Source organism: Lepisosteus oculatus, chromosome 24 (genome assembly GCF_040954835.1).
Source record: "Lepisosteus oculatus isolate fLepOcu1 chromosome 24, fLepOcu1.hap2, whole genome shotgun sequence".
Classification (NCBI taxonomy): Eukaryota; Metazoa; Chordata; class Actinopteri; order Semionotiformes; family Lepisosteidae; genus Lepisosteus; species Lepisosteus oculatus.
Genome location: NC_090719.1, coordinates 6,753,146 through 6,780,603, shown reverse-complemented (window position 1 = coordinate 6,780,603; position 27,458 = coordinate 6,753,146). Strand labels below are relative to the sequence as shown.

The window sequence follows — 27,458 nt, the reverse complement described above, 5'->3', positions numbered from 1 at the left end:
AAACCTCTGCCTTTTGAGATGTGTAACAAAAGCAGAGAGAAGGGGACAGAAAATCTTAGATCCTTAAAGATAATAATAAACATACAAATTTGCCGCTTCTTTAAAAATAGTTTAATGAAAATTCTCTCTTAATCAGTAAATTCTATCTCCTAGAGAGAAAGCACTTTCATATGACATTACATAATCAATATACTTACTGTATGTGAAACCAAATGATAGCTGACTGCATAAAATAATGATATATTTCTAAGCTGAGTTACTATATAATATAGGTCAATCCCACATAAGACTGAAATTACTGGAACATTGTAAATAATACATTACTTATTTGACCACTTTACATCTTTTCTAAAGAAGCATACTACTGTATATGGAGATTAGGTTGAGTTTGTTCACAATCCAACACAACCAAAATAAAATACCACATTATTTCTACGTGTCATTAGTACTACATCTATGTTTTCATATACAAATACTCGGTGAAAATACAACCGTTTAATTTTTACATCAATAGCTCATTGAGCACAGCATACACAATGTTATTTACATGAACTGTAGGTTTGTTGATTGCTAGAGTAGTGCAGTTCCTAGGAATAACAAAACACTGTGGCCACGTCATGTGATTTCACAAAACACCAGGTTCCCAGTATATGGTATCTGACATGAAATTGCCAAATTGAGTAATAAAGAATCTGTTTAAATAACCATTCCTTAGTATCTGGATGCAATTAATATAAGAACAGGGAAATTACTATACCCTTCTGGTTTAATGAAAATTGCTTGGTTGCTTTGGATATGTTAGAAGAAAGTCTATGACAGAATAAATGCTGCCTGGAAAATGAAATGTTTTATTTCAAGAATCAATATCTCAAGAAAGAAGAAAACCAGTTATGTGCTTCATCTTAGAAGACAGAAGGTCACCAACCATCACGTCTGTCTGATCCATTTGTGGAATTATTTTCACATTTTACATTTGGCTACAAAAAAAGAAATTCCAGGAAGGAATAAACTGCACATCTACTGTATACAATGACTGCAGCTCATTGTCTTCTGTAGAGAAGACAACATTGGAGGTGATGACAGAGAGAGTGGTGAAGCATTTTATTCACTGTGGAATATTGCTTCGCCCTTAACTGCACTGATGGATGACATTGCATATGGAGCTGCTGTATTTTCCTTTGCCAGCACGTCTGCAGCTGCACAAGAACAGTGGCAAAACATCCCACAGCACATGTATCTTGAGGCTGATCAGGTCTATGCATCAGCTCTGCCAGGGTTGTGTTAATGCTGCAGGAGATTAAACTCATATTCATTTTTATCTTTTTTTTTAATTTTAACTGTCACATTAAATACCAAAAACATGATTTGTTCACAATTGTGTCATTGTGTTCAATATCTATGTTTAAACTATTGCCTGAATATAACAGAATATTGTTTCTTTGGACCAAATGTTATCATAATTTGTTTGGTTGTACTGTAGGCCACTGCTTTCAATAATTTTACAGTGAAGGGTGCACTGTAATTAGTGTTGAAGGTGAGACAAGCTTTAGGCTTAGAAACAAAGCTTTTCTAGACAGTTTTAAATAACTAAACATTGAAGGGGATTGATAAGCTTAACAATATGATTATTTTCTTTTTCACAGAAATAGTAGCACCAGGAATTGTGTATATCAATCCAATTTAATTAATTGCTCCACCTGTAACACATACAGTGTATAGTGTACTACAGAGAATGAGGATGGGCAGACAGGCTCTTAAGACCCACCCATCAATTGAACCATTCTTCATATCACATTCCCCAAGCTTCACAGCTTCCGACAGGAGGTTTAGTGCAGACTAGATGAATGGTATGCTCCTCATTGTCATCACTGCAGGCCTGCAGGTGCCCGGCAAATCGCAGGACTCACTTTTGTGCAGAGAGAACCTTAGCCAACTATACAACCCTACCCCTTGAAGCACTTTAGCTGCTCCTTGGACAATCAGCCTGTGCTCTCAATGCACACTTTTATTGAGCTATACAAGAAACCATTATTGTGCTTTGTCATATTTTTCATTTTATTTATACAAGTTAATTAAAATTACCCTGATATTGTAAGTACAGATAATAAAAAAATTGTTTTGTGTCTAGCATTAAATGGGCATAAAAAATACAACTGAATCATAGAAAACATGCTATCATTCATCTGAAGTCATTTGATGAACCCCTGCAAGAAATGCAGTGGAGTGCATCTGGAAATCCCAAAGAATTATTGCGCGGTGACGACATTCCATGTTGTTCGAGCCGGCTTACCAGCACGGTGACGTCACTGCCCTTCCCTGTGAATAGCCTTTCCCTTTAGCTCAGCTGGCTGGGTCCCTGTTGAGTGACGCCGGAGGCCCGGGTTCCAGTCCCCAGCGGCAGCGGCGAGTGCGCATACCCACATGAACCTGAGAGCGCTACAATAGCCTGCCCAACCACTGGGTTATAATTTAATACCTTATATTCCATTTTATTTGCCTTACACTTCTTCAAGTGTATTTACAAAAATTATTATGAGCTACTTAACAAGTGTGATGTTTTTGTTTCATTAATAAAATACAGTACCCAATTAACACATTTTACAAATAAACAGCAGGAACATCTGTGTACTGTTGGCACCTGTCAAATTTAAAAACACACTCCTTTTAGAGAGATGCAATTTTGTTTCACCTTTCTAATTGATTCAGTGAGCAAGAAACATATTACTTAAGTAATTTGTACCTATATGATAAATGTAAATAATTAAAATTTTTAGAACACATATGTGTGAAACAATTTGATATACAGTATCTACAGTAATATTTACTAGTGAAAATTAGAATTCAGTTACTATTTAAAAAATAGCAAGGAAGGGTGTTCCATTAGATCATTAATCAACACTGAATCTACAATTTGTTTCAACAAGAAATAGTGATTAAAGAACTACTCACACCTACTTATAGACTTAAAATTGTTCAGCAGTATATTTTCTAGTATAAATTACAGTTATTAACTTTGTAATGAACAAGGATCAAGACATGAACCTCTCAGTAATGCAGCTAAAACATTTGGCAACCATCAACAATGGTAAAATACTGGTTTGGTGTGAATTATCATGATTACTAACACTTCTTATACACTAGAAAGGGGTTTCTCTGTGTATTTGATATTGGCTTATGTGGTAGGATTGTGGGTAAAAAGACATTTTTTCCATCTGTTTCAGTAAATAAATTAGGTTGATTAGGTACCATGCACTACAGTGAAATCTGTACATCAGTTTTCCAAGACTATTCTTCACAGAAATGTTACAAGGTCTTGTGGCTCTACTTTAAAAAAAATCTTGTAGATTTTATCACAGCTCTCCAATTTTTAGATTGGATTATTTTATGTTTTTAAGATTGACTAGACTTCTTGATAGTAAGGGAAGGAGTGTAATCACAAAATCCATGAGTTACTGTAGTTGCAAGGAAGCCTGGTGAGTCAGGGCATCCACTCATTGGCTGCCACAGGACTCTACTGGGCTTTTCTAAACAGTGTGCCTTCATCTCCTTGATATTATAATTAAGATATTCACTACAAAGAATAAAGGAGGGTAATTTGGCAATTCCTAGTAATGAAACTTTATCATCTGCATTATTTTGAAAAGGATGCTGACACACAATGCAGTGGTGATTCCCTCTATCAGTCAGGCGTCAAAACCTGTTGGTTTGGGTATTTCATTACGCTGGCATCCAGAATTTGCTTTTGTTTCATAATTGAAACCAAACTATCAGGAGGCTCATTATCACACAGGGATATGGGAGCAAAGCTGCTTTGGACCACAGGGCGCTGTTGCAGAGGTCAGATTCACAGCAGTGGATCCTCACCCCCGGGAGCTCCTGCTGGTGACAGTGCCGAGAGGTGGCACAGCCGCTGGTCAGGACGATTCCTAGGGCTGCTGCAGCAAGAGAAAAATAACACTGTATTAGACCACAAAACACTGATGTCAAGAGGAACAGGTTGGTCACAAAACGTCCCCACTTTTACTGTTCAGAGTGGGGCACTCCTCCTATTGCTGGCCTCAGAAAAGGACAGGAAGACTGAAAGGAAAAGCGAAGACAGCTGGCAGGCACAACACCTGTTCTGCTTTCTCCTTTTTCTGTTTAATTGCTTGAAAAAAATTAAAGCATAGAAGGAAATTTAAATCAGATTTACAAAAGAAATGTTGATTTCAAAGGTATTAAAGCAGATTTCAATGGATCTTTCAGGAAATTGGTACAGGAGTTCCTCCGATGAATATATTGCTTAGCAACAAGATGAACAAAATAGGCTTAATAACCTAGTCTCAAATAACCTTGTTTTATAGGTTTTCAAGTTCTGGATGGCCTCCCACTTACACAGTCAAAGCAAAATGAAACAATTAACATTGAATTATAACTGCGAGATTGCTTTCAGCTGTTAAAAAAATGTATGATTAAGAAGTATGAAGTCTCTAACTGGCAAAGAGCTTAGAGCAATTAAAAGAACCTACAGTAATTATGCAAAGTGTCGATTCTTTAATAAAAATCACAGAAGATCCTGGCCCCTCAGACACAGCCCTGATTTGGCAAACGAAAACATTAGGAAAAACAAAAGCAGAAACATGATCTGAATCCGTACAGACAAGATCGTACAGCAGGAATCATACAGGATTTTGATCTAAATATCTTTCTCTAAAATTGTTTGTATAACAATTGTCCACAGTTATTTGGCTTTTTGTATTTGACATCCGTGTTCTTTAGTGCATAACGTTAGGAGAAGGCATCCAAACTGTTACTAAACAATTATATTATTGAATATGTTTGCAAAAAGAAAAATTGTTTGTCCGGATTGTATGCAATTGACTTTTTTGTTTTTACGCTTTAGATTTATTATAAATTCTTGAATTTTACCAGCTGCAGTGATGAGGCATGGCAGGCAGTTTCAATGTTGTATGAAAATCAATACCAATGCATAAGTACAAACCATAAAATAAAGAACAAAATCTTTTATCTTTAAAACATCCATTTTATAATTGCTCCATCTGATTCAGGGTCACAAGGGAGCTGGAGCCTATCTTTGCAAGCAATGTGCACAAGGTAAGGCTCACACGCACTCCAATCTCACTCCAGGGCCAGTTTTCTCAGAAAATAATTAACCGGTATGTCTTTGGACTGTGGGAGGAAACTGGAGTACCCAGAGGAAACCCACATGAGCAGAGGAAACCCACATGGATTGAACCTGTGGTCCTAGTACAGTGAGGCAGCAATGTTTACCACCTTGCCACTCACTTTTCAAAATAAAGAATATAATGTAACGGAAAGTAAATTTAAAAAGAAGATTTATGCATATGGCAGTGATGAAGTCAAATTGCAGAGTTTTATTTATTTTCAAAGGGTAGTCGCAAACCCTTTTCAGGGAATCAGGGCTGCAGCATTATTGTAAAATTCTGTATCTTTGAAAAGGAGGACAACACCTGTGCCAGTGCTTGGTAAGGTACAGGCAAGTTCCTGTGATGAAAGCAAGTCACAAAACAACAGCAGCTTTTCTGGACTGGCAAGGCTTCCAGACTTCAGGAACTTCAGGATAAAAAATTAAGTTTTGCAGTCAAGATGTGTAATAAATTGATCTCAGATTCTGACACATTATTATACTGTTGTCATCAACATTATTTGATACAGAATAGACTAGAGTCTCGCTCTCTTGTTCAGATGTATTTACTCATCTTTTTTAAAAGCTTCAGTTTATACAAAGTTATACAGTACTTCTGGGAAGAATATTATTCTTCCTTCCAACTATCAGGATGGTTGCATAGAATATAAAGTTAAAAAATGAATGACAGTTTGTAGTTTTTTTTGTCATTTACTTTTCTTGCAGTTAAATGCTAATTTGACATTCCTATCCATTTCCCTTGTCTCTTCTCTTTTACCCAGTTTTATTTAACTTTGAAATTTGAAATTACAGAAAATGTTATTTAAGGGAGCCTGACAATGTTTGCCAGAAACATTGGCAAAAACATTACTACTGAGATATAATAAATGTTACAAACAAGGGGAGACATAAAACCATAAAGCCCATAAATCCTTGGATTGTTTGTAAAGTAAAACAATACCATCAGGTGTCCTCTGAATTTGTCAGAGAAAAATTTCAAGGAACAAGTAAAGGAAAAGAGAAGAAAAGAAACACAATGTTTCAGCTGTGGAGCCTTTTTTGTCACGGATGTCGGAAGGGATGAACCGTGGGATGGAAGGAGAGTGGAAAAAGACCCTATGCGTAGCGGCAGGATGGGGGTTAGCCCAGGCTCAGCAGTTCAGGAAATGCCGTATAGAAACCAATGCCCTCAGGCAGCGGACGTGGGGCAACATGGTGCTAGGCGGGTTTCAGGACATCCGAACGTCAATGCTGAGCGAAGAGTAATGAGTGACATGGAAAAATATAGAGCTCCAGACAGAGAGACACTGGAAGGACAGAAAACCACAGGAAACTAGGGACAGGACAGAGTAGGAGCGCCCTCTGGCTGCAGAGAGTGTGACATTTTTCAGGTGTTCGCAGCCTATGCATGCTGATACAGCTACCTACTTGAACTTCAGAGAAGAATTTAGCTCCCTTTCCTTTTTTACTTCCTCGTTTGAAAAATGCCACTCTTTCTGTTAGTTTCAGCTATTTTAATCATTTCTATGGAGGAAAGACATACACGTGTGTACTCATCATTTTTTGCTAAATGTGCCAATATGAAATTTTGACATGGTAGACATTTAGTCCAGCTTGTTTTTTATGTTGCCAACCAAATTTCTTAAGGAAAGGAAAATGTACATTATAAGGATCCCTTTGAATCATTTATAATTGTCTGAATACTGTACATAGAGAAAACTTGTGATAAGTGTGATCCCAGATATAGACCCTTCTATCTCTGGGGTTATACAACAAAAGCATAACAGATATAACATAACATAACTGATGCTACTTTGAAACATAAAAACTTATGCTTAATAGCAAGGCCTGTGTCACTTCACCTATCTGACCACAATGTCAGGGTGCACACAAGTGTGAGAATTAAACTGAAGGCCCACAGTGAGAAAGTCTATTTTTTATTGTACAAAAAAACAGACTTACTGCTCTCTGTTTTAATGCAGAAGCGATGCTTGAATCCTTTATGTGAATGAGAACATGTGATGACCTCAGGATTGGAGCAGCCAACATCCACATACTTCCTCCCCATGATAATGTTGCAGCCATAGCACTGGAGTCCATTTGCTTGAGATGATATAAGAAAGAAACTGTTAATTGATTTATTTGCTCCTTCCAATCTCATCAGCTAATCAGGTAGACAGTAGAAAGAGGGTTAAAAATGGCTACTTCAAAAATTAATTAAAATATTTAAAAAATCAAAATGAGGAATTCTGCAATATACCAAAGTTTGCCAAGTTACGTAAGGTCATGCTGGTCTAAAATCATCAGCAATAGGGTTGTAAATGTGAATCAGCACTGTGCTGCTTATTGTGACCAAGTTGAAGCAACACCCTTGATTTAATGCTGTCAATCACTTCTTATTGCTGTCAGAAGGACAAGCTGATCAGCTTTCATATGGATCCAAAACTTTCAACTATATAAACAAATACTGTCCACACATTTAGAGTTTATACTCAAATAATCAGACCAAACATGGCTGTTTATACGGAATATACTATATATACTGATGGAATAAAGATCACTCATCACTCATCGGTCCTGCTCTGGTGTGGTCACTCAAGATGATCTTGGACGACCTTCTCTGCAGTCAGGACACAGTGGGGCGGCTTACTCCATAGTGTCTGGCAATGCTGGCACATGACATACCTGCCTGCAGCATGCCAATGGCCCTCTCCCTTGCTTCTGGTGACATTTGAGGCATTATGGAATGCACAGAAAACTGACTAAGTGGGGCCTTTCCTGCAGTGACCTAAGCTTTGAATTGAATTGAGGGCTTTTTAAAAGTGACCTGATCAGGCATTGTTCCACCTGGACCTCATTGAGTAAAAGTGCACCTAACAAGCTTTCGTGTGATTGGCAAGTTGCAATGCCTCACTGTACAAACTGTATTTCTGGTCAGAGGGCTTAAAACAAACAGTACATAAGATATAACTATAGTATTCTCATTCCAGAAAATGTTGTGTTTTTTTTTCCATCAGTATATACAGTATGATATAATTTGTGAGCTCTCAAAACAGTCCATAGTGATTAAAAATGGGTAACCAACTCTGAGTCAATTTCAATTAGACTCTCTGGGTTTCACCTTAAGTTAATTAATTAGTGCAAACAGTGTATCATGTACACACATCCTAAATGCATAGGCTTGTGTTTTCTGTTTGTATTTTTCTTGTTTTTCCTCTCACCTTCTTTTGACCTTGTCTTCCAGACTTTAAGACTTGGATGTCCATCAGGTTAGCATCTTAATTCAATTAAGGCTAAAGGGATAGCACACAAATATCCATCTTTATCCACCCACTATTTAAATATTTTATCCTCTGCTTATAAATGAAACACTCCAAATATTAATATGTGATGCTGGCTCCTTGTTCTTTGCTATTCTTTGCTTTTTTAAAGGTAATAGGGATGATGCTGAGCTAAAAGGACTCCAAATCTCCACTTGTGATTTCATTGGCAAATTAATCCCAAAAGCCATTCTGATAAATACTGCAAATCCTTTGAAATCAATTAAAAGTATCTGACATCTGAACAAATCTACATCTATGCATAGCAAAATAGACAAACTGTGTAGAAAACTATAGTGAAATCTACAGAAAATTGAGAAGAAACGTAAAATAACCAAGCACCTACTGTAACAATTTACATATTTTTACAATGCACCAAAATAAATATTTTGAATGTTGCCTTTTTAAACATTGCTAATTCAATATATTTTATTTCTTATAGTTCATTGTTCATTTTTGTATTTTGTAATTTATTGTAAATTTTCTAATTAAAATAGTTTCCAAATTTTATATATATCATTATCATCATCATCACAATAATGGTAGTTTATTTTTCTGTGAATTCCACAGAACAGTGAGATAAGAGACCAAATTTGCCAAGATAATTTTGTAGAGACCCACTGAATGTGAATAATATGATGTCTTCAGTCATATGTGACATTGATCTAAAAATAATAAAGATAATAATTTAAAACAAATCAGGGAAGAGACAAATGCAAATGGGAAAATAGGTTCCAAAGACCCAGCTTTTCAAACTAATGGGCGATGATTCTGCATTGGAACTCCAAAGCTGACAAAGCTGATTAAATATTGCCTTTGTTAATAATATTGAAAAATCCATATATTACTGTTTTTTTTAAACTGTTTTACTACAAAAAAGGCTGAAAGCATCACATTTTAAGAAATGTCACATATCGTTTCTTGTGAGACCAAACATTCAACAGAATGTGAGCAATGTGTCTAGAAACTTAGTGATGTCAATACTGAGACATTCTTTTCTGGACACTGTTCTGTGAGATGAACCTCATTAAACAAACAAGCTAAATCAATTTTATTGAATAACTAAATCATTTTGAATCTCAGACCAGCTTTCAGTAAATATAAAGCCATAACACAGCGTTTCCACAGGCCCAGAATCTTGTAGTACAGTAAGTGAAACACTGTACATATTGTACAAGAAGGAGAACATACAGTACACACACAAAAAGTATGTATATGCTCACAGTTCACATTTATGATTTGAAATGCCCCAATACAGTCTACTGATATAATAATAAGGAACAAAAGAATTTTACCTCTTAAATAATTATAATTTCCATTCAAATGACAAACTATTATGAAGTGAACAATTCTGCATTACTCAGATGGAAGATATTAAACATACTACAGTACTAAGAAAAAATACTATTCAGTCCAACATTCTGGTAGAGGTGCACTGAGATGTACTATTAAAAGGGTGTTGGAGACCCTGATGTGGACTTTTCATTTACATTTCAAGAATGTTCACTAGAATAGTTCTTATGTTGGGATAGCTCCCTGTATAGAATAACATTTCATAAAAAATGTTACAAATTGTGTTAAAGTTTAGAGCCCACTAATTCTCAACATTATGTTAGCTTCCTGAGTGTAGTAATTAAAAACAAAAGGACTACTGAAAATCTGAGATAAGTTATGTTTGGCAATATTATTCTAAGAAAACTAATTCAGCTTCTGATGTTAAAATCCAGATGTGTGAATATACTGTAAGTATCATCTTGCAAGTCAACATTATAGTCAGCTATGCTGTTCCAACTGGTTGTTTTCTAGAATAATAATAATCAAGGTGACAGAAATAGTCATAATAATACTTATTATTAAATGTACTCAGTTACAGACTTAGATATATCTTCACTTTTCAACAATTTACTCTTTCCCTCCGAACGTTCTGTAACCCACTAGGAATACATTTTCAGTATTCCTCATCACAGTGGTGAACTTAGGATACCATCCGATCATTCTACAATACTTTGCAAACACTCGTTGTGTTCTGAAAAAGTGTACTTACCCTGCATGGAGAAAAATGATGACATGAATATTAATCCTAACCCATATATAAGACAAGTTTTCAAAATCATTGATGCAACACTTCAGACTGGTAGGCTGTTTTTTTATCCTCTAGCGACTGCGTTGTGAGGGTAGATTGACATCCACATTAAATCCCTGTGAGGCAGTGATTTCCTCCAGAGCCCTCAAAACACCAACCACTTCTGTAGACAAAAATATATAACAGTCTTGAGCAGAAGCAGTTATATATATATTTTTAAATCATCTTAAGCAGTCGTAATGGAAAGAAACAATTGTAGACAGGTTCCCTGCTTAAGAGGACTGACCTTAAGTGTTCTTCAGTTTCTCTTCCCTTCTCTGCAACGAAAACTGGGACCCTCAGCTGAAACATAACTAAGAAACAGGATTATATTCTGATTTATAATCCATTGCTTCTAATAATAGAGCTATCTTATCGTATCATTGCCCTGCAATAATTTTTGCATTAATAAATTCAGAGGCTGGCCCTGTATGCTTATTTATTCCAACCCTCTCCTCTTGCTGGGTTATCTCTGCTTAGTAATAGTATTCTGCTTTAGTCCTAGAGGGAAATTCTATCTAATCAAGATTTAAAGACTAAATCCTTTCTTAGAGCCTGTAATGCTATGGATAAAGCAGGATTTGCCTTAAGCTGCGTTTTCCCCCCACAGCATGTAACATATGGTCCTGCTTGATAGGTCACTGAAAGCGACTTAGTCACTCATATCTAGATATATTTACAGACCAAGTGACAGATTTCCCACATTGAAAAGCTTAATTTCTTTTAAAGAAGCCTTTCATTATATAATACATGCTTAATCCCTTTCCTCCACTTTGAACTTTCTCTGGAGTGTTGCAAGCTCTGCTCTGATCTGTGTTTGAATACAGTTTTAATTGAAAGTGAATCTGCAGGGCAACCCCGGACTCGTTGATTTGAACTTTTCACATGAACACTCCCATTGCGTCCCTGAATGTAAAAAACAGGAACTACAACTTGTCCAATCAAAGAATCAGCACTTCAGGCAGAGACATGTGATGTTCTTTTTGTGGTTTTTCTCAGGCTGTGTGTATTTCTAGCTTTTCAACACTCACATGTTTTTGTCTTTTGAGAAAATAAAATAATTAAAATAACAATAAAATAACATTGTGTACTTCAATAAACTGGTCATTCTTTGTATACAGCAAATTATACTAGTATCAATTTCAATAGAATATTAGCTAACTGAAAATAAATGTTACTTAAGAAAAGAATATGGATCACATGTAGTAATGAAATGCTCAAGATTTCATTCATTCATGGTCTATGCAAGTTTAATTGCTGCCACCTGCTCAATTGGTTAATTACCAAAAGTCATAAACTCTACAGCTTTAACTCAACAAACACAGTACATTCTGTGTAAAGTAGTTTCTTTTCTTTTCCTGGTTCCATTATCAACACATAAATTACCAGTGAAGGCAAGATTTATTCCAGTGTGTAACCTTTAAGTTAAAAGCTTCTTAAAAGTTAAAGTTAAAAGTTACTGTAAGTTAAAACACTGGCTTTTCTAAGGAAATGTTAGTCCAGGAAAATTTAGATACTTTGTCATCATTTGAATATACTCTCAAAACAGTTATCATGACAATCATCTGCTGAACATGCTTCAATTTCTGTTTTCCATCTGCAGTTTGTAGTGTTAGCACAAGTTGTTCTTATGACACCAGTGGAATCTCCATCTACAGTCCCTGTGCAAGGATTTGATGTGAATTGAAGAGTTCTCATGCAAAAAGGAGAATGTCAATTAGTTATCATGTCATAAAATTCAGTGGGGGGGTGGGGGGGGGGGGCAGCAGGAACTGTTGATATGAACACTGACTGTCAAACAGTGGAGCACTTGAGTAAATGGTGTGCACAACTGACATGCTATAATGTATGTCAACAGAGTGTGGTTACATTGGGCACAACCTGATCTGCATCCTGGTAGAACTTGGAAGCGTGGTCTGTTCAATGGTATCTGAACAGTTGTAGTCATGTTTGTTCTTAACAAGCTATAAAACTGAAACTGACAAATTGTTGAAAAGCCCTCCACAGCTGTGTTTGAACATCTTTATGTGGAGAATGAGTTAACTGGAACATTATAGTTGGAAGGGGTTAACCATATTTTTCAGTGATGGGTCAGCACATGCCCTCTAGAGAGGAGACAGAAGAAATGTGCTGATCGGGTGCCATCTTCCCATGGATGGCTGAGCATTGTGGATAAAACTGCCACAAGGAAAGCCAGCAGTCCTTCAGCCATATGTCTGAACAGCAGATGCTGAGCACAGTAATATTCCATATGACATGCCAGAGACCATTGCCGAGAGACAAAAAAAAAACATTTTGCCGCCAAGATGAATGAATAAAAGATCACGTGACACGTCACCATAAGTGCTATTTCTGCAGTTCATGCATACACAAACTCAATGTTTGATACAGGCTGTCTTGAATTAATGACCTTTTAGTTTTTCCCCATGTACTGAGAAGCAGTTAAGTTTTAAATTAAAACGTGATCTTGTCCTACTTAAAAATCATATGCATATCCTTTTAATTCTCATAAAACACAGAGGGCAAACCATAGAACTTGGAACAAAAAAAATGTTTTTGCTTTCTTAATTTCAGAAAAAAACACTTCTGAACATAGTATGTTTTTTTTAATATAAATGTTCAGTCTTACAGGTACTGTATGTCTTGTTTCACTGTCCAGAAAGAGGATAAATTCAGTCCATAAATTCATAAGTCCCATGAGCATCATTTACTTCACCCTGTACTGAATATTTCAGTGAATAAGAGGAGTGTTTCAAATCTTATATATGTAGAATCTGTACATTCTGTATATATTTTTCTTAAAGCAATATACATGAATTAAGCAGAAAGCATTTCTTGTATCAGCTTCACCATGACTGATATTTTATTGCTTTGCATGCACTGTGATAGGTTTCTTTACCAACACTAATACACAGTACAAGGTAAAGCATAGCACATGTTCTCAGTGTATTACTGGGAATGACATTTATATAAGACAGAAAAAAAAAATCAGAAAAAAACAGTCGTAAAAAAGTGAAAAGAAAGCAGACTTCATGTCATGAACGCAGTCAAAATAAGATTTAAAAACACATCTTAAAGAATTTAAAATATACAAATTGGCTGTAGAATAGTTGAAGAATGCTGGTCATTTTCTTAATTAAAAATAAAGCATTTTTTCTGAAACCGGTTGAGACACACATGGATTAGCCAATCATAATCTTAGCAGCTCATGGTAGCATGCTGAAAAGATAAGAAAAGAAAGGCAACGTTTCACCCGAAGAAGGCTCCACGGCAGAAACGTTGCATTTCTTCTCTTCTCAGCATGGGATAAACCTTTACTTGTTGCTTTGCAGTCCACGCACGCTGACACAGCTACCTTCTCGAACTACCTACACTTCACTAAGTTTAGAAATGAAACTAACCAGTGTGTTCAGGTTTTAATTTAATTTGGTCCACTGCCAACTAGGACACATTTTCAGATTTGTTTAAAAACATGTTTATTATACTGGTAGCTGAAAAAAATAATGTTTTTAATAATGTTTTAAATAATAAAAACAAAACAAATCTGGAGCAAGGTTGTTTAACAGGAATTCCATATCTACTGCATTCACATCAGTAAAATAATCTTCCAATACATTTTCTCCACCGACAGGTGTTAAAAAACATCTGCCTCAAAGTGCATAAGGCATACAAAAAACCCAAGTAAACCCAAACTAAAAATGCTCACAAAACATATGACACACTCTTTTTACAATCCCACTTCAATGACAAATTCTGCCATGTAAAAGACACACAGGAAAACATGAGGATTTGTAAGTATAAAAATATATAGTACTTTGAAGATAGCCAGCATACAGATATTATAAGTTTATTGGTTAACCTGATTTAATAAAACAATCTATGTATATCGGCAAGACATAGGCTTTTCAGAAAAAAAGTATCCATCTTAAAGATGAAAGAAGTGTTACACTCGTCCTGCTTACTCCACTGGGTACAGGGGTATGCTCTGCCTTGATTGCAGTGGAGACAGTGATGCAGAGTACTTTGCTTTTTTATTGATAACTACAGTACATCTCAGTTCTGTGTCACCGTTCCAGCTTCACAGCAGAGCCCTTCCTGCTCCTGGTTTCCAGTTTCCTCGGGCTATATCTGGGAGCTTTTGCCCACAGCTGTTTATGACAAGAAGTGTATTTTTCTTTCTTGTGAAAATTGTTTAACTTTGACAATGATGACTTTAGCAGGAAGAGAGGTACTGCGGTGCAGTGGTTTGCATTGCTGCCTTGCAACTCTAGGGTCCTGGGTTCAATTCCTGGGGTGTTATCTGCATAGTGTTTATATGTTTTCTCTGCGTTTGTGTGGGTTTCCCCCAGGTGCTCCAGTTTCTTCCTATAGTCTAAAGACATACTGTTAAATTAACTGGCTTTTGAGAAAACTGGTCCCGGTGTAAGTGAGTGTATGTTTGTGTTTGTGTCTGCTCTGCAATGGATCTGAGTCCTGTCCAGGCAAACAGTGCTCTCCGCCACCCTATAAAGCAGTTAAAAAATGGATGGATAGATTTGAGTGTATTACTATAAAAACAGACTAATGTTAAAAGGTTAAAGAGGGTTAAAATCCCAAGAGATACAATGTGTTTTGCCAAACAAAATGTGATTATAAATCAGACTAGCTTGCTTGAGTTTGGGGTAAAGAAAATATTGTTTGAATTTCTGTTTGAATAAACTATCAGAGAATATACAAAGAAATCATATATCTCTAGAATATTAACATAGACAGAGAATAGAAATTTGAGAAGCAGTACTGATGCACTGTGAAATTACTGCATGTATGTAATTACTGTTGCACTGGCACACCTGTAATGGCAGAATTGCACTTTCTTTGTCACTATTGCTTTAATGTATTTAAACCACTAAGTGATCCAGGAAAGCAAAGCCTGTGAATATACATTTTTCTTTCATAAATATTTCACTATACAGGTCTCAGTAGTATATAATTTAAATCAGGATAGAACACTAAGCACTTGCACAGTAAGAATGTACCAGGAAGCCCCTGTCCTTATTTAGTGGTTAAAGAAAGTGTTACAAAGATGCTACACAGTCTTAGAAAAACCAAGCATTCTAACCCATATATCAATCATACCCACCTACCCATAAAGTGTGGATATTATGATTTCTCCTAAAAGAAACCCTCTCAGCCTCATGTACTCTTCTTGTGTTTTTCCTGTGAGTCCTGACTGCTTTCCTGGAGCAGAGGTGTCGATTCCTCACTGGACATCTTCCAGTAGCCTGTCTGTGTCACGCAAAAGGTTAACAGGAACAGGAGCGATGCTTTAAAACAGAAAAGTAGATTATAGTACTGAGATATTTCTGAATTTAATCAGAATGGTCAGCATTTTTCCTATAGGCTTACTAGGTGGGGATACAGCTATATCACAATTTACAAAACAGTTTGTAGGATGTAATTTGTACCTGCCACATAAGTTCCAGGGTAAAGGAGAAGCAGAGCAATACGCAAATTGTAAAGTTTTGCCAGTAAGGGCACCAGCAGCGGGGCATTTCCTCCAATGTTGGTGATAATGAAAAGGTAGAAAGCCACAGAAGAAGTGCGAACTGCAGAAGGAACTAGCTCCACCAATATGGCTAAAGCAACACCAACCCACATCTCACCTGCAAACAAAATAGGAGAATTATTTATTTCCTTCACCAACACCTTCATCCGAGTAAACTTCAGCATTCCACACAATGAAAGGACTTTAAAGAAGGAACAAAATGTAAATACTCTAAGTAAAACATCCTGTACATCATTTGAGGATCAATGGAACCTACTAACCCAGAGGTATCTCACAAATATCTAAAAACAATTGTTGAGTTGTGTGCACTGTTTTTAATCATACAACTATGAACAGAACTCTTTTTTGAAGTCTAAATCAAGATTAATTAAAAATGAATTACCCAAAGGTGGAAACATATACACTACCACTTTTTTTTGCTGTATAGACTCAGACAATGAAACATTTTCTTAGTCTCACTACCCTGTTACTCAGCATCTGGTTGTTACTAATTAAACAGTTTAAACATCAGGGTCCATCAGACCTGAGTTGAATGAGCAAGCAGGGTTCCTGCAATTGGATTTTTTAAATATTTTTTTTCATGTGGAAAACATTGAGTAGTTTACCTATGATGTTAGCTGGAATGAGCAAGAGGAAGCAATATGGAGGGGGGAGAATTAGAACCCCAATCAAGAAAGGAGCTGCCAAAATCTGGAAATATATTAACACAACACATTTACTTGGATAAATTCACTAATGAACAACTCACTTCAAATACCCCTCTATACTATACTGCTTAAAACATTATACAAAACCTAAAACCTTCATCTACTTGGACTTAATACTCCAAATGTATTTGCATTTATCAATAGTTTTTTTAGAAAACATGTTAAAATAATAAGCAAATAGTAACTTTTTTATTTAATAAGAAGTATAAGCTGTGAATTTTTTTAGCAAGTGGGCTATTATGCTAACATAGTTCAGGTGTGTAGCTGCGTCAGCATGTGTAGGCTGGAAAAGAACAAGTAATAGGTTTATTCCATGAGGAAAAGAGAAGAAAAAAAACACAAAGTTTTGACTGTGGAGCTTTCTTCAGGTGTGAGAAAGACAGGGTAGTAAGCAAAGGTAACGTAGCATATGAAAACAAAAGCTGGGAGAGAGGAGGGGCAGGAGGCAAGAGCAGGGGACAGACAGAGTTGCCAATCAGGTAGTGTGAAGTCAGAAGAGGTGTGAAATGAAACCAACAATGAATAGAGAGAATTTAGAAGAACATTTGTCTGTCATTGAGAGAGAGGGAAAGGTGTGATCCTAGCTGCAGGATAATTTTAGTTTCTGTAGTCTTTCTGATGTGGGAGTTAGGAAAACCATCTTTGAGAACACAGACGGAGAAATTAGTGTGATCATGGCCGACAGGGGTGAAATTAGAAACAACAGGCTTGGAGAAATCTTTAATCTTCACAGCCTTAACATGTTCTCTGAAACGGTCTCTTTCCTGTTTCCCCAATGTAGATGGCTGGGCATTTACTGCAAGAGATACAGTAAATAAGGTTGCTGGAGGTACAGAATGTCATCTGAGTGATCCGGAATTGTCCTGAGGGGCTTTGAATGAGTGTGATGTTAGATACGTACTTGCAGGTGATACAGCGAGCTCTGTTGCAAGGGAAAGTGCCTGGTGTGGATGGTTGCTGAGGGCAGTCAAGGAAGCTGTGAACAAGAAGGTTACGCACATTAGGTGGTTGACGATATGAGATGATGGGGTGGTGAGAAAAGAGGGCCCCAATGGAGGGATCATCCTGTAGGATGGAAAAGCTGTCGTTGATAATCCTGGGGATAGAAAGTGTGTTGGGGTGGTAGGGAAGCACCAAAGGAATACGGTTGTTATGGAGGGAGTTCCTGCTCGAGTTGATGGTCTGAGGGGTATTTTTGGCTCAGGCAAGGGCCCTGTCAATAACACTGTTAGGGTATCCTATGTTGATGGGGAAAAAACGTACATTTTGAGGGCTTGGTTCTGGAAATCGTTGTTGTCGCTGCAGAGTTGTCGTAGCCAAAGGAACTGTGAAAAAGGGAGAGAGTTTTTAGTGTGTTTGGGGTGAAATGAGCTATACAGGAGACAGCTGTGTGAAACAGTGGGTTTGTAATAGACAGAAGTAGAGAGTCGGGGGTAGTTAATGGAGAAGTTGATGTCTAGAAACGGAAGACTAGTGGAAAATATGTTAACTGTATGTTTGAGGGACTGGTGGAAGTTGGTGAAATGATGCAGAAAGTGGTCAAGCTGGTTGTTAGAAGTTGTTGATAAAAACCTTTTTTATCAACAGATTAGTGGAGTCGCCATGGGCACCAGAATGGGACCCTGCTATGCCAATATTTTTGTTGGCTGGGTAGAAGAATGCTTTTTCGCTTCCTACACTGGCTTTGTCTCTGACTTCTACAAGCAATACATTGATGACTGTGTCGGTGCTACCACATGCTCTAATGCTTTTGTATCTCTTGCCTGAGGGCAGTGGGGTGAAGACCTCAATTACCCTCATGGGTAATTGTCCTCAGTGATGGCAAGAATTCTACCACGGCAGCAGTCCTACTAGAGCTGTTTAATCTCAGTGAGACCACAGCCGATGATCTTCTGGGCCACATTCACCATAATGCCTTTCTTTCTCGAGAAGAGGTGATCCCCTTGGTGAGGATGCTCTCAATGGTGCAGCGGTAGAAGTTCACCAACACAGGTACTGGCATCCCCCCATTGTTTGAGGCACCTCAAGAAATAAAGGCGTTGCTGAGCCTTCTTCAAGATAGAGTCCATGTGCCAGTCCAAGTTAGATCATTAGAATTGTGAATTCCCAAAAACCTAAAGCTGGTAACTGTTTACACTTCTGTTCCATCAATACTGAGTGGGCTGTGAGTGTGTGGCCTGTGTCTCTGAAAGTCCACTATTAGCTCTTTTGTTTTATTTACATTCAAGTCCAGGTTATTGCTATGACACCACCTAAGCAGCTGTACGACTTCATCCCTGTAAGTGGACTCATCATCATCGCTGATCAGGCCTATTATAGTGGTGTCACCTGTAAACTTAATGATACGGTTGTTGCTGTGTCTTGCTGTGCAGTCGTGAGTGAACAAGGAGTACAACCTTGGACACAAACAGCAGCCTTGTGGGGTTCCAGTTCTCAGGGTGAAGGATGTTGATGTTTTATTACCTTTCCGCACCACCTGTGGTATCTCGATTAGGAAGTCCAGCACCCAGTTGCAGACAGACTTGCACAGACCTAATCCCCTGAGCTTTGTTGACTGGGTATAATGGAATTGAATGCTGAACTGTAGTCCACAAACAGCATTCTAGGTGTTGCAAGGCTGTATGTAGAGCCAGGGAGACCGCATCATCAACTGATATGTTGTTCTGGTAGGCGAACTGCAAGGGGTCCAGGGACTCTGTGATGTAGGAGTTGATGTGTGACAACACAAGCTTCTCCAGGCATTTCATCACCACAGATGTTAATTCTACTGGGTGGTAATCGTTCAGGCACGTCACTTTTGCCTTTTTCGGGAGTGGAACAATAGTGGTTTTTTTTAAGCAGGTGGGGACAATGGACTGTGACAGGGAGGAGTTAAAGATGTTCGAGAAACATCAAGAGCGCTGTATCACCTGCAAGTACATATCTAACACCACACTCATTCAAGGCCCCTCGGGACAATTCCGGATCACTCACATGACATTCTGTACCTCCAGCAACCTTATTTACTGTATCTCTTGCAGTAAATGCCCAGCCATCTACATTGGGAAACAGGAAGGAGACTCAGAGACTGTTTCAGAGAACATGTTAGGGCTATGAAGATTAAAGATCTTCCACATCAGAAAGACTACAGAAACTAAAATTATCCTGCAGCTAGGATCACACCTTTCCCCCTCTCTCAATGACAAATTTTCTTCTAAATTCTCTCTATTCATTGTTGGTTTCATTTCACACCTCTCTTCACCTATCCTGACTTCACAATACCTGATTGGCCACTCTGTCTGTCCCCTGCTCCCGCCTCCCACCCCTCCTCTCTCCCAGCTTTTGTTCTCCTATGCTACATTACCTTTGCTTACTGCCCTGTCTTTCTCACACCTGAAGACGACTCCACGGCAAAAATGTTGTTTTTTTCTTCTGTTTTCAGCATGGAATAAACTTACTATGTTAACATTACTGTAATTCGGTGGGATGTTAACTTGAGTTCTGATATTTGTAAATCAACTCAAATGTGTGACAAGAAAAAATCTCTGAGTTTCAGAAAACGTTTTTCTTTAAGGCAATACCTTACAAAAAAGATTTACCTGACTGACAACCAAAACCCATATTCTGGCAGTAAGTCCTCTCTTCCTTACAACTCGGTCAGAAATGAATCCACCAAACACAACACCGAAACTCCCTCCAACCAATGGTATCCATGACAACCAACGCCCAATATCCTCATTAGGAAAATAGAGGTTAAAGTAGTTTTGGGCATTGTAGGCCCACACATAGCCACCTGGGGAAGAATAAAAAAGTCTGTTGTTTCCTTAAAATACAGCCACAAGCAATCTGTGAAACAATCTTTTTTCAAACCCCACACTCCTCTACGATGAGGTACACAACTCCAGTCAAGAAACACTGCAATGCAGCAGGTCTGACATGTGTGAAGGCCTCCAAAAATATAATCAAATATATCAATTAAGTGGTTTGTGTACAATTCCAGGATAGGAATTGTGCACCCCTGCTCTAATAACTCTCTCTACCATGCCCAGCCACCTCTTACCTCATTGTTATTTTCATTCTTTCTGTGTGTTTTCTCCCACCAGTATTCATTCACTTCTTCCAATCCAATCTCTCCTCTTGCAACCAATGCAATCTCTCCACTGGCAACCTCTGTCTCAGCTTATCTTGAGTTTAAAGGTTTAGCAAAATGGTGACATTTGTTGTAATAAAGATAAAATAAAATCAGAAACTGCAATATACCCGCATTCCTGACAGAGCCGGCCAGGCAGAGGAGCAGCAGAGAAAGGCTGCAGAATGGCTGCAGTATAGGGGTCAGTTGCTGATACAAGGATAAACTGCTTCCATCTCGTACTCCCTGCTTATGCGGAGGCTCTTTCACTGATATGAACACCAGCAGGCTCAGTACAAACCCTGGGAACCCACAAACCAAGAAGGCAAAGCGCCAGCCCTAGAACAGAAGAAGTGCAATGTCAGTATATCTTGGAAAATGGTAAATCTAATCAGGAACACCACAGGCAAGAAAATCTGCAGAAGCTTTTCTTTTAATATTTTCCACTCTCAAGCATCATGGCAACACCTATATCACCAGCAGCTACAACGCCCTGCAACTCACAACTGGCAACTCACTGAAGCTAAGGTCAGTGCTTAGATGGGAGACCTCCTGGAAAAACTAAGATTGCTGCTGGGAGAGGTGTCAGCAGGACCAGTAGGGGGCTCTCACCCTGCGGTCTGTGTGGGTCCTAATGTCCCTGTCACTATAATGGGGCACTATACTGTACAAAGGTGCCATCGTTTGGCTGAGATGTAAAACCAAGGTCCTGACTCTCTGTGGTAATTAAAAAGTGTAGGGGTGTCACCGTGGTGTCCTGGCCAAATTTCCCATTGGCCTTTACCAGTCATGGCCTCTAATGATCCCTATCTACAGTATGAAATGGCTTCATACCTTTGTTCTCCTCCCCACTGATAGCCGACGTGTGGCAAGTGGACTAGCGCACTATGGCTGCCGTCGCATCATTAAGGTGGGGCTGCACATTGGTGGTGGAGAGGAGTCCCCATTACCTGTAAAGCGCTTTGAGTGGAGTGTGGAGTAATAATTGGAGTGGAGTAATAATTCCGGACACCAGAAAAGGGTATCAGGAATTATTACTTATCCCTGTCACAAAAAGATTCAAAATGAAAACCCCTTTAAAGATAGAAACCATTAAATGATTTTCTTAGTTTTTGACAGAATACTCAAAAGATTCAAAAGATGAGCTTTTCAATTTTTTTAGATACAGTATGTATGTGTAGTGCATGCAATGGGTCTCTGGTCAGACAGAATTTAGTTGATTGAACAGACATACAGTACAGCACATACAATATTAAAGAAGAGAAACATACAAATTTAAATGAGAAGACAAGAAAAACACAATCACATGCAAATGTAAACATTAACCTTACATTTGGCAAACAGAATTGTAAAATAGATGCTCACAGGAGGATAAAGTCTGAAGGGGAAGAGCTCAGTTTGTATAACAGAGAGAAAGAAACGAAGGATAAAGCAGATGGTTATTGAAAGGGGTGATTTAAAGACATTGACAAGTTACTGATAAATGAAGAACATTAGTAACAGAACAGGAGAGAATCTACATCAGAATGACAATCATATCCCATAACATTATTTGGGAAGATCAGAATCTTACCAGTCCCAGAATGTCGGCTCTAGTGATGTAGTTTCCAACTGCGAATGCAAGGCTGTATCCAATGTAGATCCCCCAGTTATAAAAACCCATTGCTGAACCCCTTGCAGACTCAGGGAAATAATCTGTGATCAAGCTGGTAGCAAAAGGGGTGCAGCCAGCTTCCCTAAACACAGAGCATCCCAAAAGGCAAATATACCATGTAAACAACTTCATGAAAAACATAAATGATTAAAATGAAGCCTAAAGCCTGATATTAATTTTTAAGATGTGCACTCTTAAACCACATGGGAATAAAACACCAAAAACCTGAGCAAACCAATAATTTGAGTTAATTCCTATTTCCTAATAGTGGCGTTTTAGTGTTTCTATATTTTTAAAACATTTTTCAATGTCTTTTATCATAATGTAATATTTCACACCTTGTATCTTTAAAAATAAGGGCAATTTCTTTTTACTACTATTAATTTCTAACATTGTAGCATTTGTTTTTGAGTTGCAGCTGGCAGGCTTTATAGTGCTTGAAGCAACAGCAACTGCATCTCATTGACAAAATATTTTTCTGTCTTTTCAAATGGGTATAAACAAATGATCTGACTTAACACCTGATTTGTAAGTGAGAAGTGAGGGCTAATGTAGGAATAAAATAAAGCTGTTTTGGGAAGCTGTTTACCATGAAATCTGTACTAGTAAGAGTGATGGTGAGAGTTTTTTTATGTTTTATGTCTGCATAAACAACTGACATTACCCCCAAGGACAAGATGAACAGAGGGTTTTCATTATGCAAGGGGTAGGTTAGCAGATTCCTACAGGCATTGAAATGTCAGTGTGTTATTTTACCCTGCATTTCCATCAGACTAACCTTAACTATATGAATGTTGACAAAACATAATTACCCAATTCCCTGTCCAAATCGTAAAACCAAGAGATGCCAATATTCTGTGACAAACCCCATCAGGAAAGTCATGAGACTCCAGAACAGCAGACTTAAAGCCAAGAGATTCTTTCGATTGGCAGAATCAGCTAAGAATCCAATAAAAAACCCTGTGTGAATGAGAAACATAATGTCATTTGAATGGTGCCTGCAATACATATTCTGTTCATTAGGAAGCAAAGTTTACCAAATACTTCAAACTGAATGTTATACAAAAACTAACATTGCTACACTATCCTACTTTCCATCCTGCTACAGTATGTGCTTAATGGACCCTGTATAACTATTACAAATCCTTCCTAAATTGTAACTTACATTTTCTGTCTTAGAGCATTATTTGAAAACAAATAACCCCTTACCGAAATAAGGAGCATAAGTATTTTGAATAAAATTGTGCGCACTTTATGTAAAATCAAGTCAATCAACAAATTAAACCAAACAAACAATATAATTACAATGCATGTCTTTCAAATACCAAGAGATGGTATCTAAAACAATAGTGGCTCCATGTAAAATACATGGGTTAATGTCCCTTTAACTTCAAAAGGATTACTTACAAACCCCCTCTAAGCCTTTTCCCAAAAGAAAAATAAAGAATTGGTTGAAGCTCTGTCATGAAGACACTGCTAATCTAGTTCAGTGCTCTTAATCTGCTTTGAAAATGTGTACATTCATATTTGGTGCAATTCATTTCAAACATAATGAGCATCAACTATCTTATAAATCTATTTTTACATTAGTAAATACATTTACATTTGTACTTGGGATAACACCATGAAAAAAGAAATACAAAACTATCAAATTATAAAAAGTTTCTTTCTGCCAAAAGTGAAATTTTGTTTAAGTAAAGTGAAGATAATTTTTTCACAGTTAGAAAGCTTGGCTTCAGTCTTGCACAGATAAGAAGTGAACTAGATTAGTGCTCAATTCAGCATTCAGTGAAAACTGGCAATGCTGAAATGATAGGCAAATGTGAATGTTTGATTAAACCTATTAATATGAGACCACAGAAAAACGAACTTTAAGATCAAAGCAGGTAGTGAGAGAGATACTCAAGGTCTGTGTTCTTTGCTCAAAAAGCTTTTGAGACAGCTTCTTCTGCAAAACTATCACGTTTTACCACCTACTGATTTGGCTATTTATAAACTAAAAAAAACAACATTAAATTTCCTATGTGCTTTGTGGCATACACACACTGAAAAGTTGGTAAAGGGTGTTCAACCCAGAGGCTTATACTAACCCATAAATGTATAGATGAGGATAAAAATAGGCCCAGCCATAATCTGGTATTCCCATCCATTGCCATTGTAGTCCCACTTACAATATGGAGTCCTATTTGAGTTCAACAAGGAGCCACATCTGAGAAAATGGAGAAAAACAGGAAATCAAGAAATAGGACAACAAGCGTCTTGCATCTGGTAAATAGTATGTCCTTTCGACATGCAGATGTAAGTGAGAAATCTTACTTCTTCTCAGTGCTGGCATTGTTGCATGACTCCGGTCCAGGCAGCACAGTTTGGTTGGGCAAACAGCTCTTGTCCCCAAAACGAATCTCCTGTGTCAAAGGTAGGATGACTACGGCCAGAATGTAGCGATCTAGCTGATTCAGCAAATATGTAGCCAACAACAAACATAACACATAGACAGGATATCCTCCGATTTTGCAGAAATCCAGCATGGCCAAAGCATGAGATACACTGAGGCAATCCCTTTAATAACAAACATACATTAAAGATGTGGCATTAAAAGAACTGATTCAGTTCTAGCATGTCGAACAAAGTTCATGATACGATTGTTTTAAAAAAAAGTTTTACATTTTTACATCATCACGTGGTAGAAAATAATTCTAATTTTAAATCAAAATGCATCATTAACGTCACTGGAATCATTGAATAAAATATATAAGGTCCACACATGAAAAATAACCGGTTACTTTAGCAATATATAAATTAATAGTTTTTGTTTAAATTGAGTACATAACAATATTTTATGATATTTAGATTATTTTACACACACCCAATACGGTGTGCATCCGATTTCTGTAAAGTAATACATTCTACACTCTGTATAACTGCGCAAATTCATTTTAAAACTAAAATTATGTAATCCCTTAACCGACGTCAAAACAACAATCTCAAAAGTAATCAGGTATGACTATCTTATTTTCTAATTTGATTTAACTAAAAAAACTAAGCAATACCTATAACACAGCCCATCTTATAGGAACACAAGTGAAAGTAAAACTAATCCAAATTACAATCGTAGTTTTTCGTCCCATTGTCAAAGTACTATATTTAGCAAAATAAGGCCATACTTGACTTGACTGCGGTACGAATAAACATGTTAACTGAAACGTTTAGATAAAATATTCTAATCGTTCTACCACCTACTGATTTGGCTATTTACAAACACCTATATACCAAAACGTACGATGCCGCAGTCATCCCCTTAAACATCAGTACTTATATACCTTTTACCTTTAAATTATAGACATGCATAAAAGCTAGAACATTCAAGTGTTTCATGGACATTACTTACAAAGACAAATAAAATAACTTTATGTACCTAAACATATATACACCATCACCTAAACACGTTTGCTTTCTTTCCAGCCTTTTACAAAGTCGCAGTACTTCCTGGAAGATGTGCGCAAAATCCACAACACAATCTGTACGATGATTGGTCGATAGGCGTGTAATATGCAAATGCAAAGTAACTCAGTGTTACGAAAGAAGTAATATAAAATGCTGTTTTATTTAATAAGAAATAAATGATAAATTCACATTTATAAGAGTAAAGTGAGAAATCTATTTTCAAACAACTGTGGATAGTATATATGAAAACATAAAATTATCAAGACAGTGAGAAACCACTCTCCCTAGACGGGAAGAATACATCATTTCTAACCTATATATAGAAGCTTGTGAAAGTAGAATTACCGTGTTGTATGAAAGGAGAGAAGGTTAGCACTCCCCTTGACAAGGATGGAAGAGGTCCTAGTGGCCTACAACACACATACGGTTAAGGCACTGCCACCTACTTCGTGGCATCTCTAACCAAGTTTTTGTTTATCATAAACAGTATTAGTCATTTTGACATAAAAAATAACGCATGGATTATATTTTCACTAGACATTTTTTTAGATTTAACCACCAAAAGAAAGAGATTTCTACTGTATATGTAAGACATTTTTACTGTGCACTGTACATAAAAAGATGGACATTGGGGTTGAACGTACTATAAAACACCATGCCACTTTTGCTCTGGAAAATAAACTGCATTTAAAAAATGTGAATACAAACTCCAATCATTTGCAATATACGTTCTATACTTCTTCATCCCACAATGTGAAAGTAGGACAATGAATTTATACAGTTACAGATTCGATACAAACATACATTTTTTAAAATTTCACATTCACAACCAAATTATTTAAAGACATAATTTTTCCTTGTCAAATTAGACAAACCCTCACTATCTGTTCAGGGACATGGAAACAGAAAGCTAATTAATATTTTTACACTGGGCTACCAAATCAGAATAGTAGCCCATTCCTGTAATTTTAGAATGAATTATGTCCTTGTTTAGTTACAGTATGTGATTATTATGTAAATATACAGTATGCAGTTTTCATTCTCATGTATGGATTATACTTGGCCATTTCAATTTTTTACTTTTTTTATTGTGATCCAAAAATATTAACTTCTTTTGTTTCTCATTATAATTAGCATAATTATGCTAATTATAATTCGCATCAGCTGTTGCACAAATAGTTACTTCTAAAAAAAGCATTTGAGCGGCATACCAACTATTGGTGAATTTTTCTGGTGTCTTTTGCATCTCAATAAAATATGGCATTTTGAATCTTCGTTGAATGTTTGTTCTTTTAAAGTAATCTGTCCATGTCATATGGAAGGAATTAATTTATTAAAGTTCTTTTCAAAGGTTTTTAAGATAATTTAAAATGTAGTATAATTATTGTCTGGCGTATTTGTATATTACTGTT

General features: G+C 37.0%; 1 protein-coding gene and 1 non-coding gene across 5 annotated transcripts; one reads left to right on the top strand and one right to left on the bottom strand.

The window, feature by feature from the left end:
* Nucleotides 1-96: 96 nt before the first annotated feature.
* On the bottom strand, nt 97-26,096 carry LOC102698783 (D-galactonate transporter-like). 4 transcript variants are annotated; one of them, XM_015367011.2, is made up of 15 exons: nt 25,991-26,074; nt 24,919-25,161; nt 24,693-24,811; nt 23,415-23,562; nt 22,522-22,684; nt 21,080-21,287; nt 20,419-20,612; nt 16,739-16,823; nt 16,033-16,230; nt 15,712-15,891; nt 10,836-10,891; nt 10,511-10,712; nt 8,368-8,439; nt 7,109-7,249; nt 97-3,935 (listed from the first exon to the last, which is right to left on the bottom strand). In XM_015367011.2, exons 1-10 carry the CDS (start codon nt 26,023-26,025, stop codon nt 15,761-15,763), a joined length of 1,524 nt encoding a protein of 507 aa, XP_015222497.2. In that variant the 5' UTR covers nt 26,026-26,074; the 3' UTR covers nt 97-3,935; nt 7,109-7,249; nt 8,368-8,439; nt 10,511-10,712; nt 10,836-10,891; nt 15,712-15,760. The 4 variants fall into 4 exon arrangements, with proteins under 4 accessions (XP_015222497.2, XP_015222498.2, XP_015222496.2 ...); XM_015367012.2 differs by lacking the exon at nt 8,368-8,439 and having other exon boundaries at nt 26,018-26,096; XM_015367010.2 differs by lacking the exon at nt 8,368-8,439.
* Nucleotides 26,097-26,392: 296 nt separating this feature from the next.
* Nucleotides 26,393-26,520, top strand: LOC138225028 (U6atac minor spliceosomal RNA). Its single transcript, XR_011183572.1, has one exon. It is a non-coding gene; the product is annotated as a U6atac minor spliceosomal RNA (small nuclear RNA).
* The last annotated feature ends 938 nt before the right edge of the window (nt 26,521-27,458 follow it).